General features: G+C 36.5%; 2 protein-coding genes across 5 annotated transcripts in view; both read left to right on the plus strand.

Annotated features, from left to right (window-relative positions):
• Positions 1-9,762, plus strand: part of wdr35 (WD repeat domain 35) — a 33,580-nt gene extending 23,818 nt beyond the window's left edge. For all 4 annotated transcript variants that reach the window (XM_015357347.2, XM_015357353.2, XM_015357362.2 and 1 more), the window contains 8 exons: positions 358-504; positions 2,304-2,436; positions 2,776-2,886; positions 3,647-3,811; positions 4,706-4,846; positions 5,455-5,611; positions 7,553-7,793; positions 9,215-9,762. In XM_015357347.2, coding sequence (XP_015212833.1) covers positions 358-504; positions 2,304-2,436; positions 2,776-2,886; positions 3,647-3,811; positions 4,706-4,846; positions 5,455-5,611; positions 7,553-7,793; positions 9,215-9,365 — 1,246 coding nt within the window. In that variant the 3' untranslated portion in view covers positions 9,366-9,762. The remainder of the gene's footprint in view (positions 1-357; positions 505-2,303; positions 2,437-2,775; positions 2,887-3,646; positions 3,812-4,705; positions 4,847-5,454; positions 5,612-7,552; positions 7,794-9,214) is intronic.
• Positions 9,763-11,870: 2,108 nt separating this feature from the next.
• On the plus strand, positions 11,871-13,401 carry ttc32 (tetratricopeptide repeat domain 32). Its single transcript, XM_006626346.3, has 3 exons — positions 11,871-12,035; positions 12,297-12,463; positions 13,256-13,401. The coding sequence occupies exons 1-3, from the start codon at positions 11,920-11,922 to the stop codon at positions 13,381-13,383; spliced, it is 411 nt and encodes a 136-aa protein (XP_006626409.2). The 5' UTR covers positions 11,871-11,919; the 3' UTR covers positions 13,384-13,401.

Here is a 13,401-nt window from a genome sequence, read left to right on the forward strand (position 1 = left end):
TTGTAACACTGGATTGGACCACGTGTTCAAAGGTCGTCTCTTGCTATACAAAAAAATATTTCTACACAAGTGGCATATTTTTCAACAATGTTGCAAGAATGATCCAGTATAATAAGCTTGCTGTCTAGAAGAAATCCTGTACATAGCTTTTGGTTCTACTGTTGGCACCACATAGGCTTGTCCAGGGTGAAGCCTTTAAGGCATCCTGGCTTCAGGCAGAGAAAAACATGTCTAAAGATATCATGCAGTGGGTAGACATTCTGTGCTTGTGACCATCCATACCCTAACAGAATTTAAATAATTTAAATTCATTTTTTAAATAATTGTTTAACAATTTTTGTCTCTTTTTCTTTCCAGAGATCTTGCTATCAGTCTGCGAATAAAACTGGGGGATTGGTTCAGGGTGCTGCAGTTACTGAAATCTGGTTCAGGTGATGCTGATGATGCTCTTCTTGAGCAGGCATACAATGCTATTGGGGATTACTTTGCAGACAGGCAAAAATGGCAAGTCACTGTAATCATCTGAGATTACTGATTTTATTTTTGTATTTTTCATTAAGATATGATTAGCTTTTAAGTTTAATGTTACAATGCTTTGTAATTTTATGAGAATTTTTTAAACCATTAGTTTAAATGCTGTCAAATTGCTTTTTTTAAAAAAATCTCAAAATCCACATGAAAATAGGTGAAAAGGATTACAACAAGGATTTATTTCATTATAATATAAATACCTTTAAATTACTACTAAAAGTTGTGCCTCAGCAGAATAACGACCTGCATGATAAATAGGGAGTAATGAGAGACGCTAAGTATTGTAGAGATTTGGTAAAAAATCAAAGTAAAAATTGTGAACTGAGTGCGGTAATGGGGAGACAGTGAAAACGTGTTAGAATTCTGGTGATGGTCACAGAGCCTTGAACATGCTAGAAGTTGATGAGTTGTAGTTTGTGGAGGAAGCTGGTGGGGAATGTAAAGGCTATTACAGTAATCTAGTCAAGATGTGAAGAAGGCATGAATCAGGGTTTCTGCAGCAGTGTAATCAAGAAAAGACCAAATGTGGACAATATTTACAGTTTACAGCTGACTTTGATTTGTGCATCAAACACGATCTTCAGATTAAACAAGATCCCAAGATTTCTCATAGTAGAGCAAAATTTGAGGCTACTGTTTCAAGTTTAATAAATGAGATGTATCTTCTCTGGGATATATGCACCCCAGTTTTTGTCATATTTAATTGGAGAAAATCTGAGCTTAGCCAGGCCTGAATTTCACTCACACAGTTTGACAGATGTCAAAGGGAGTCAACTCATCAAAGGGTGGGTCAGATGAAACAGAGATGTAATGCTGAATGTTGTCAGCATTAAAATGAAAGTAGACACTCTTTTTGCCAATAAGACTGCCTAATGGGTGTAAATAGTTTAAAAACAGAATAGGTCCTAGGATACAGACTTGGGGGACACCTGAAGAGAGTGTGACAGTTTTGGACTAATGACAACAAGTTGGTTCTCATTTGGAAAATAAGACTCTGGGGAAAAAGGATCTGGAGCACCCTATGAAAACAGGGGAAATCTTACCAGCTCCTCGCAGAAGGAGCTCCACATTTTCACAAACACATTCCACATATCATTTTATGATATTTTAATTTTTATGAAGAAGCATTGAAGTAATTAAATACTTTACGTTTAGTTTGAAGGTCAGTTAACAGAATTAATCTGTAATGTGTAGGGATGCTTAAAGCCAGCAGCTAGATCACTTTGCAACTCACTGAAGCTGTGCAGGTGTGACCCTGGCCAGTACCTGGATGGGACACCTCCTGGGAAAGTTAAGGTTGATACTGGAAGCAGTGTTAGTGGGACCGATAGGGGGTGCTCACCCTGTGGTCCATGAGGGTCCTAATGTCCCAGAATAGTGATGGGGACACCATATTGTAAAAAAAAATGTGCCAGTCTTCCAATGAGATGTAAAACTGAGGTCCTGACTGTCTGTGGTCATTGTAAAATGCATTTGTTGAAAAGAGTAAGGGTGTTACCCCCGTCATGGCCAAATTTCCTCCTGGCCTTTACTAATCATGGCCTCCTAATCATCACTGTCTTTAAATTGGCTTCATTACTCTGCTCCCCACTGATAGCTGATGTGTGGTGAGCGTTCTGGCGCACTATGGCTGCCGTTGCATCATCCAGGTGGGGCTGCACATTGGTGGTGCAGGAGGCGAGTCCTCAATACCTGTAAAGCTTTGAGTGGGTTGTCCATATGTTTTAACAAGCCATTTGTTTCATTTAATTTCTCCTTCATCTTATGTCCAGGGTCAATGCTGTTCAGTATTACCTACAAGGCCGAAACCAGGAACGATTAGCAGAATGTTACTATATGCTGGAGGATTACGATGGGTTGGAAAGACTTGCAAATTCTCTTCCAGAAAATCACAAACTTCTCCCAGTAAGGCATTTCACCTAAAATCAGTGTAGAACAAAATAATATTTAAAGTGGCCCATTGCAGATGTGTACTTCTCATTACAGCTGATGAAGTTTAAATGGTGTCCTCTGTAAATAAATCAGGATTGTCCATTCACAAGACAAGCAAAGAGGAGCAGATATCTTTTATGACTTTCAGTGCCTTAAAAGTTTTACTTGGCCCTTACTGGTGCAACTACTGTATATATATAATAAATACATAATTTTAAAGTGATTTTGTTTGCAGTACAGAATATGTTTGTCGTCCTGAGAGTTGTACCGTTTACATCCGTTTTCACCTTTTTTCAATAATGTGTGTTACAGGATATCGGTCAAATGTTTGTGACAGTTGGCATGTGTGAACAGGCTGTGAGTGCATATCTGAAATGCAACCAACCTAAAGCCGCAGTCGATGCCTGTGTGCATCTAAATCAGGTGAGATATTTTTAAGCACTTTAACTGTTAGGGATCTGCACACCTTGCTTAAGTGAACAGTGCAGTTCAGTTATGAATGGATATCAACTTTGATCGCTAATTTCAAAATATTTTCTTTAGTCCTGATTTTTTAGATTATGAAAAAAAAACAAGACTTGGTAAAAAAGATCAGTTATCACCGTTTCTAAATAGTTGTTCTCACCAGTTGTTACCATCATTCAGAAGCTTGTTGGGTGGTTAATGCTAGTTAAATTTTTTTTTTAATCTTTAGAATAATAAATCAGTGCATCTAGAACAATATTTACTTTTTTTCCAGAAAAGCTTTCGTCATCTGGGTATTTCTAATAAAAGCTGGAAAATTGGCTGGCTCCAGCTGATGAGATTTTTAACCTTTCAGATAATTTTAGGTTTTTGATGTCCTGCATAATTAAGTGGAATATGAAAAATAAGCCTTTATTTGACACTCTATTCTGATCTATTCCACATGCCAATTTTATCTTTATTTCTTTTCCCTAGCTTTTTTGAGTTTTGCTTGACTCAAAGCATATATCCTGGATTCTTTCAAGAAATGGTTGATTGAGATCCTTGGATCACTTGGCTACTCATAACCAAACCAGACTAAATGGGCCGATTGATCTTCTCTAGTCTTCCTTATGTTATTCTGACTTACATACATCTTTCCTTGACAGACACAAGGTTAGAGATGGAATGTTTTTTATCCAACTTTGATGACACCTTGCTTTTTTAATTTGTTCTACAGTGGAATAAAGCAGTTGAACTTGCAAAGAATCACAATATGAAAGAGATTGGATCATTGTTGTCCAAGTATGCATCCCATCTGTTAGACAAGAATAAAATCCTGGATGCAATAGAACTGTATAGGAAAGCACATCATTTCCTGGATGCTGCCACACTTATGTATAAGGTATGGTCTTTTTTATGTTGGGGATATGGCTTAAATGGCCTTGTGGTGAATTCATAAGGACATTCTACAGCTAATACTAGTGATGCAGTGTATCATTGCTTTTTAACTAAGTGATGGTAGCACATCTACCTAATTGTATAGGATTGCCATGGCATCAGATTTGACCTGACTTTGTAGCTAACCTATTCTCTTTCTATAGTGTTTTATTTGCATTAGTTCCAATTCACAGTCTGCATTTCAAATATTCATTTCTTAAACTTTGCCTTTCCTGAACTATCTTTGAAAGAGCTGCAGGAGTCTTTTTGCTTTATAATTTTACATTTAAAGTTTTAATTCCTCAATTGTTTGTCATCTCTTGTACTTACAAATAATCTAAATTGTATATATATTGTAAAGTGCCTGGGATGAGGATGTCTCAAAATGAAACAAATGCAAATACATAACTTTTTGCCCCTTAGAAGATCTCCAGCTGCATTCAGTGTACTTCCATGTTCTTTTTGTGGTGTAAAAAGCAGAATTTAAGAGTTCAAAGAGTAAAATCCTATAGTGTACAACTTACCTCCTTATGATGGTCAAATTTCATTTAGACTCATTGCCTTTACAAGCAGTTGGGCATACTGTTTACCTAAACTTATTTTGGTACTGTATATGCACTGGTAATTAAGAATAAGGAAAAACTACTAAAGAAATAGGTTTTGACATGGTTACAGATGGGTAGATAGAGAGTAGATACTTCTGCAAGGCTGTTATTGTAAACCCTGAATGTTCAATTACAGTAAACACAACAAAAAGAAAACTCTGGTGGGAGAAAGCTGAGGATGTATTGAATGCATTGATTTTTTTTTCTACAGTACACGTATGTGAATTTAAAGAATGCCCTGTGTGTGATTTTAGATTGCTGATGAAGAAGCAAAAAAGAGAACCAAGCCATTGCGTGTTAAGAAGCTCTATGTTCTAGCAGCACTCCTTGTGGAAAATTATCATGGACAGATGAAGTCCACGCAGAAGGGAAAAGCTAAAGGGAAGAAATCTGAGGTATTTTTAGCTATTCTGAGGCAACAGAAATTTTATGTTAAATATTAAAAAGTAATGCAAATCATGAGAGAACAAATGCCCGCTTATATTATTTTATTATCAACCTGACCCTCATCAGGACAAGGTGATTAGGTTTTTGACTATTTACATAAAGTTATTTGCACATACAGTACTGAACATTTTTCAGATGCAAGGCATTTCTCCAGCAGGATCCTATATGGTATTAACAAGGTATTAACCTTGAGATCCCTGATTTTTCTCTTGGTGAGTGATAAGTTTAAAACAATCAGCAGACCTGAAGTTCTTTTAAGATGTCCTTACAACAATAACTGCATTTGAAAAATTTACTCTGGCTCCTACTAATTAGGAATTCCTGTGACACTATACTTCTGAGACATTTGTAACTTAAAATGTAACAACACTATATGAATGGTCACTTTTCACTACATTTTTCCAACCCAAAATGTATTTCTTGAAACATTAATTTTTTCCATATTTGATATAAAAAAACACAAAATAATTTTTCAAAATCTGTTTATATCATGTTATTTTTTGTTTTGGTTAAATGCATGTCAATTTCATAATATATGGTTTTAATTTTTAAACAGGCAACATCTGCACTAGCAGGTTTACTGGAGGAAGATGCTACCTCATCAGATAATCGCATTATTGACAGTGCTTGGCGTGGAGCTGAAGCGTATCACTTTTTCCTTCTTGCTCAAAGGCAGCTTTACGAAGGATATGTTGATGCAGCAATGAGGACAGGTACATCTTTTTTCTTTCTACTGGAGCTTACGCGTAGCACAGTGGCTAGCATTGCTGCCTCATAGCGCCGGGCCCCTAGGTTCGATTCCAGGGGTGCTATCACGTGGAGTTTCTATGTTCTCCCCGTGTTTATGCGAGTTTCCTCCCAAAGTCCAAAGAAATACCGGTAGGTTAATTAGCTTCTGGGAAAATTGGTTCTGCTGTGAGTGTGTGTGTTTCTGTGTATGTGCGCACCCTGCAATGGACTGGTGTCCCATCCAGGGTTTATCCCACCTTGCACCCCTTGCTTGCCAGGACAGGTTCTGACCCCCCATGACCCTGTATAAAGCAGTTAAAAGTGGATGGATGGAGCTTTGCCAGAGTTAGCCATATCAGAATCATACTGAAGTGTACATCGATTCTGGTGTCTAGTTAGTATCAATGGATCAATTGCCTATATCAGGACATTTGTGTAATACCTCAGCAGAAGATGTAGTGGTTTATATCATTCCTGCAGAATTTTCAGAATTGATTCTTGTCAGCTTGTCCCATCAGACAAAAGACATCCCTGATGAGCATGAGGCCAGGCTTAGATACAATATGTACAATAATCATAAGAACATAAGTAAGGTTACCAATGAAAAGAGGCTGTTCAGACCATCTAGCCTGTTTGGTAGTTAGTAGTTAATTGATCCAAGAATCTCATCCAGTCATTTCTCGAAAGGAACTAGTGTATCAGTTTCAGCAACATGTCTGGGTAGCTACCATACTCCCACATCCCTTTGGGCTCCTTTACCCAAAGGGATGCCTGTGGTGTGTTTCACTGTGCATTATGAAAATGTCTGCTGGGTTCACCTTGCCAATGCCCTTGGATACACAGATTTTGAATACTTGGATCAGTCCTGGCCACTTAGCCAAGGAACCTAAAAGGAAAAAGTCTATACCATCTCAAGTTTGAACAGTCAGTGATCTGACCAGACTCTAAACTTTAAAGTGGTCGAAAGTGAAATTAAAGAGGTTTTGAGATCAAAGTTTTGACGTTAACATTTTACTAATTCATCCTGTCCGTTACTTTTTTATATTTTTATGGTATGTTCTTTTTATGCAAGTCCGCTTGCAGAAATTCCAGTCTACAGCCATGGTATTCCTTCCATAAACTGAGGCAGTTCCTGCGGTTGTCTCACTTGTTTTCTACATTCTGTATGCTGAAATGTCGATAAAAGTTAAGTTAAATAAACTTCACACAAATTCATGTGTGTTATTAGCAGTATTACAAAACACTGACAGTAAGCTTATTTATTTAAGAGCCTCATTTGTACAGAGTGGATTTACTGCTTTTTTGGCCCAAGACATGTGGGTTTTGTTTATGCATTCCCTGCCTTAAATCACCTTTATGGACCTAAAGTGTCAATGTAAGTCTTGAAACTACTCATGCGATCATTCATCCTTTGTACTATGAGTTGTTGATGTAGTTGATGTAGAAATACACATCTGAACGTTTGGTTGTATAGAGACTAAACATAAGCAAATATGTCTACGTATGGAAAGAGCTCCATTATACAGTGCTGTCAAACAGCAAATATTTTGTGAGGTCAGCCTTTGCTTTATACAAGACCCCACTGTACTGATCATATTTACTCCAAATATAGGGATCTAGTCCTTTCCTGACAGGAAGAGGATTTAGTAGATGTTTTTATCAGAGATCAGGTAAGAACAAAATTGTACAATTCAGTGTTATCCTGGAAGTAATCACTGTTTTTGGTGACTGATTACTTGGTGAAAAAGTACTGTAAACTTGTGTATTTCATACCAACCAAGTCATTTTAGCTTACTGGAAGTAGCAATGGGAATATACAAACAGGAGCGAAGACTTCTACAGTTTAGATTTTACTGGCTTGATTGGATTAATCAGCAGTGGTTTTCTATTGGTGGATACTTTAATGAGCTTTCTTTCTCTTGCAGCCCTTCACCTGCGAGATTATGAAGATATCATCCCTGCAGTGGAGATCTACTCCCTCCTTGCAATCTGTGCCTCTGCTAACCGTGCATTTGGTACTTGTTCCAAGGCTTTCATTAAACTGGAGTCCCTGGAGTCCTTATCTGCTGAGCACAGGCAGCACTATGAGGATCTAGCGCTGGAGATCTTTACAAAATACAGTCCCAAAGATAACAGAAAGTCTGAATTAGACAGCATTCCTGAAGGGTATGTTAAAAAAGAAATCTTTTTAATGATAATGGTGCATTTATATGTGTAACTGTTCACTGGTTAGCTTCTGTCCATCTGGGCCTGGGAATGATGCAGTAACTCAGCAGTAATAAACTGTGCCTTTCTTAAAGGAGAAATGGATGATTTATTCTCCTGTTTTATTAAAGTCCATTCTGTTCATGTTAAACATAGTATCATTTAATATATACCTATTGTAACAAAATAACAGTATTAAAATTTAAGATTCTAACATCATCTTGCTGTGCAAGCAAATAATAAAGATTAATGCTTCATCCCCCTAAAGTCAGGGATTACTAAGCATTAGACAGCACATGTCTCCTTTCATTCTGCAACACAGCTCCGATGATAATGTACCAATCAGGCTTAAATTTAGACAAGACAAAGATGTATAAACAATACACCCATACAACACACTATAGACATATATGTACAATCACTGGGTTTCAAAGTCCTACTTACTGTACTTCAGACTTAGAAAATTCCATAATTCTGCCCCCGTAATCTAAATACACCAGAAAACACTTAAGAGAAAACACATGCATCCTAATAAAAATCTAACTTAACCAGGACTAAATCCCCCTCTTTAAAACATGGATGCCCACCAGTGAACGGTAACTAATTTCCCTTTTCTAACAATAAATAACTAAAATAGGAGAGGTGTTTTTAGTCTGAGAAAAAACAGAACTTCCTAATAGAAAACAGACAACAATCTTCCTTGTAATAATGCTTACATCATCATGACCGTTTGGATCTCAATCAGGTTAGAAAATAGTATCACTGCTTTGGAGATGATGATGATGAGTGATGTTCAGTCAGTTTTCCCTTCCTCTTCTTTCCTGTCTTCCTTCTGCTTGACTGTTCCCGTATTTATGCTGGAAGACTAGATCTAGAGTTAAAGTTTTAGTTAGGAAAAGGGTTAAGGTTAAAGCTTTGAACAAGGTCATTGGTGCAGCTAGGGCTATGATCTGGGTTACATTTGGAACCTTTGGTTAAAGTTAGAACAGGACATGAGGTTAAGGTTCATTTTAGGTTTAGAGGTAGATTTAGGGTTAAGGTTATGATTAAGGTTAAGGTAAGAATATTGAGGGTGATGGTTTGGCTGGTTGTGTGCTTGAGATGGGAATTAGGGTGAAGGTTATGATGAGTGAGAGTTAGGTGTGGAGCTCAAGTGAGGCTAATGTAAGCACACTTTTAAGAAAGATGAAATGTTTAGCTTTTACTCACGTTGTATTTTCAAGTTGGATGACATTCTGTTGAGATAGAAAGTAAACTGGTTTATATATCATTGCTTGTTATAGTACAGTCCACTGCAAGTATTTCAAAAGGTTTTTACTGGAAAATAAACGTAATAGAGCTGCAGTACTAGTTATAAATATATTCTTATTTTGTTTTTTCAGAGGAGAGGGGATGTTGCCGACGTGTATAGTAACTGGGCGTCCAATTTCAGAGTACCAGTTCTGGATGTGCAGTGTGTGCAAGCACTGTGCCCTGGAACAAGAAATAACCAATCACAGCTTCTGCCCACTGTGCCACAGCTCACTGGCGTAGACCACAGAACTGCATGAACGTTTCTACGTTTAAATTCTTTAAGAATTATTCTCTGTTTTTCAATATATGTTTCTTATGTACTTACATTTTGACTGATTGCTAAATCAAAAAAGAAATAATACATATACTTAGACTTTTTACAAAGTTTTTAATTTTTTTTTCTCTGGTTTCTTGAAGCTAATGTGGCATTTATGCAGTTTTAAAAATGCACTTCTGATAAAAATACATCATTGATTAAATATCAATGGGACACAATGTTTTGATAAAACATTCACAATTAGATGCTGCCTTTAAATATGCTCATATATTTTGTAATGGTCACTTTGTATTGTATATTGCACTCATGTTAACGTGGTACAACTCTATAAAACTCCTCATTAAAATTATTTTCATCTCATTTACCTCGTCTTTTCTTTATTAAATAAAAATACTTTTGTGTCCAAGCTGAGATCATTTATTGCTGCCACTAAATGGGAAAGACCATTTTAACAGAAAGAAATAATGATTTTGAAATGATCATTAGGAAAGAGCATGAATGGAAAAACTGGTAGCTGGGATTGGCAGTTGCAGGAGAGGGGGCTTAAGGAAAGATGTTTTAGAAGAGCTGCCAGGAAGGACACATTGAAATGAATAGATGCTGCTGGATAAAAGAAAGAAACATAGAGGGTGAAGAGAAATGCTTCAGGCAGGAAAAGATGGAGAAACAGGAAGTGGTAGTAACACCCTGGTCAATATTCTTGTTCTGCCTGTGTTTGAATATCAACCATGATGAGTTTGATGTTGAAAGTGATTTGGGACACTGAAGATATCTACTTTCCTTTTTTAGTACAGAGTTTCACAAGCCTAGTCCTGGAGTTCCCCTTTGTGTTCTGATGATTGTTCAAATCAAGATAAGTTACATTTAGTGAAAACTCGGTTTAACCGAGTGCTTGATTTTTTAACTATTTTCTGCTCTCAAGGCCTTTGTTTCAGAAACTATACTATCCATCTAAGAAATATGGCAAACAGATCTCCATTTCAACATATTAATAATTGTATTCCCTCATTGTTAAGTTTTTAGTTATAGTCATAATCTAAAAAGTGCTATTGGTTATTAATGATGTACAGAAAAAGGAGGGAATGATGCTGTATTAAACACTTCCATAAAAAACCTTTGTGATGGACAGACATATAGGTTACATTTCACCTGCTAATTTAAAAAGCTTCTCTAAGTTCTCTAAATTCTGAAACACTATGTGGCACAAGGCTCATGTAAATTTCTAAGAAAGAAAAAAAATATTTTTTCCTTATTTAATGAGAGTTGAAACTGTTAAAAATGTAAATGTTAAATAAAAATAATTAAGAAAGAGCTTGGCTGGAATGAAAACCAAAAGAAACAGGGTACTCCAGGACTGGGAAAGACTGTTCTAGTTTGTCATTAACAAAGGCTGGGTTGTGCATGGTGGTACATTGTGCAGTATGGATGAAAAATGATAAAATACTGTAAGAGCTATTTGAATTCTCAGGATTTTCTGAAAGTTATTGAAACATTAAATTAGAAAACTAGAAATAATACAATAGGGCATTAGTAGTTCTCATGACAGGTTACTGTATACAATTATCCAGTTATTGTAGTACATTGCCACCTTCTGGCTACACGGTAAATTATCTGCATTGTAGAAATGGGATCAACCAAGTTTTTTTGATAAAAAGGAAAAACGCTTTTTTATCTTTACTGCAGTTGTCTGTACCGTACTACGTGTTGAAATGTAGGATACATGCAGTGCGCTGCAACTGTCCATCGTCAGATTATAAAAATTTTCTGACGCTTGTACTTGTTAACTCTGTCAAGTACCCTAACTCATCTGTTTAAACGAAGAATTAATTTAATGTGAAACTGGTTTTAATGGTGTTTTTGAAGCCTTACATACATAAACGTACCATAGTTGTTTGGGCGTTAACCTTTTACACATCTTTAATTTGTAGTGACAAATTAGTTGCAACAAAATAAGGTAAAAAATGCTTTTGTATGTTCTTAAAAGACCCTGCTTAGGGTCCATGCATTTTCTAACCGTTTTATCCAGTACAGGGTCGCGGGGGAGAGAGTCCATCCCGGCAAACAAAAGGCGACAGTGCACCCATCGCAGGGCCTGTTTTCCCAGAAGTCAGTCAATTTACTATCATGTCTTTACTTTATGAGCAAAACCAAAGTCCACAACGGTAGTACGAGGCAGTAATGCTAATCACTGCACGCAGTCTTTGCTTAGGGACTTTATTTTTTAAAATAAAAAGCACGTGAAAAAGGAAAGCAAGTAACAATATATAAATACTTTATAGCCTTTGCTGAAAGTTAATAACTTCGCAGAATGGAAATCCACACACGACCAATGAAATCACAAATGAAACCACAAAGTAATATTTGCCTACCGGGATAACAGCACAGAGACCCACCCCTTGACTCGGAGTGACGAATTGGATAGGTCGCTATTCTTGTAGTATTACGTCATATCCGCAAGCCCTTGGTAAGGAGGAAGAAGGGTCGAGTGTGTGCTAATATTATCTGGCTGGCTGATACATGGAGGTGGATCAGTCAAACCTTTTCAAACAAGCTAATGCCGAGTTTCATAAGCAACATTTTAAAGACGCAGAGCGACTGTACACGCAATTCATCAAGTCTTGTGAGCACAGCAGGTATATTACGGCAGTTTAAGAATAAGATTATATTATGCTATATTAGATAGCAATGATTTTTTTTTTCCGCAGGCCTAGTTTAGCAACAGTAATAGTCTTGATCAGGTGATTAAATTGGCTTTAGGGTGAGCCAGAACTAGTTATAAGTAGTCTTAAAGCCGTGTTTTATCTGTAGAAACTATGTCTCATTGTCTCTCCCTCAAACGTACGTCATGACTTAGATTTTCGTTCAGGCTCTTGCTGGATGATTTTCTTTTTTAGGAACCGTTGTGTGGAAGATCTCGCTGTGGCTTTTAACAACCGCGGACAGATAAAATACCTAAAAGTGGATTTCTACGAAGCCATGGAAGATTATTCTGCAGCTATTCAAACGAAAAACAATTTCGAAGTGCCATATTACAACAGAGGATTGATACGGTATAGGCTAGGTACTGTTATGTCGTACATTAGTTTTAAAATACAAATTTAGTATAAAGACATTTTTTCCACGTAAGAAACCTAAGTTTGTAAAGCGAGCTGAGGTCAATCGGACATCAGATTTTATTTCCCTGTTCTGTACAGAATGTAGGATATTTCGCTGGAGAAATAGAAGAATGCCTCTTACATAAGAATTATTCTTTTCTATTTTCCAGAGATGGTTATGTAAAAGAGCTATTCACGTTTAAAAACTAGATGTATAGTTGACGAGAACTGGAACAAAATTTGACAGCCTTATTTGCCCAATTTGTCTTCCGGAAAATGTGACAGTGCAGGAAAATTGATTCTGGCTACATGCGAGATGAGTGGGAAGAGCCCGATTCTAAAACTAACATACTGTACTTGGACATTGCACATACTGTACAGTAGTCCTTTCATTCATGAGAAATTATTAGAATTCATAGTATAAATCCTAGGTTCGCTTTTAGACACCATCCCAATACTTTTGAACCATATTTTCAGTTCACTTTGATATCACGCTCTGTAAAGATTTAAGTACTGATTGTAATATGTTGTATTTTAAAATAGAACATTTTTTAAAATGTTTCTTACAGGAAAGACCTGTTGAGTTTAGAATTAATACAGTGGTATGATTATGCATTTCATTTATAAAATTAAAATTATTTCCTGTTACTAATGTGGTAGACAGTTTTCTTGGATGAGTCTTTCCATTGTTAAAAACGTGAAAACAGTTCTTGAAAACTGAAGATAATAGAAGGGCTTTATTGTTTTTACTTTCACAGGGTTTTTTGAAGATGCAGAGACAGACTTCAAGAAAGCACTGGAGCTGAATCCTAGTTTCAAAGATGCTGAACTCAGCTTGAAACAGACTTTAATAGACAAAGAACAAAAGTTAAAAAGAGGATATTAAAGGGTGTATTATAAAACA

The sequence above is a fragment of the Lepisosteus oculatus genome, chromosome 2 (assembly GCF_040954835.1).
Source record: "Lepisosteus oculatus isolate fLepOcu1 chromosome 2, fLepOcu1.hap2, whole genome shotgun sequence".
Taxonomy (NCBI): Eukaryota; Metazoa; Chordata; class Actinopteri; order Semionotiformes; family Lepisosteidae; genus Lepisosteus; species Lepisosteus oculatus.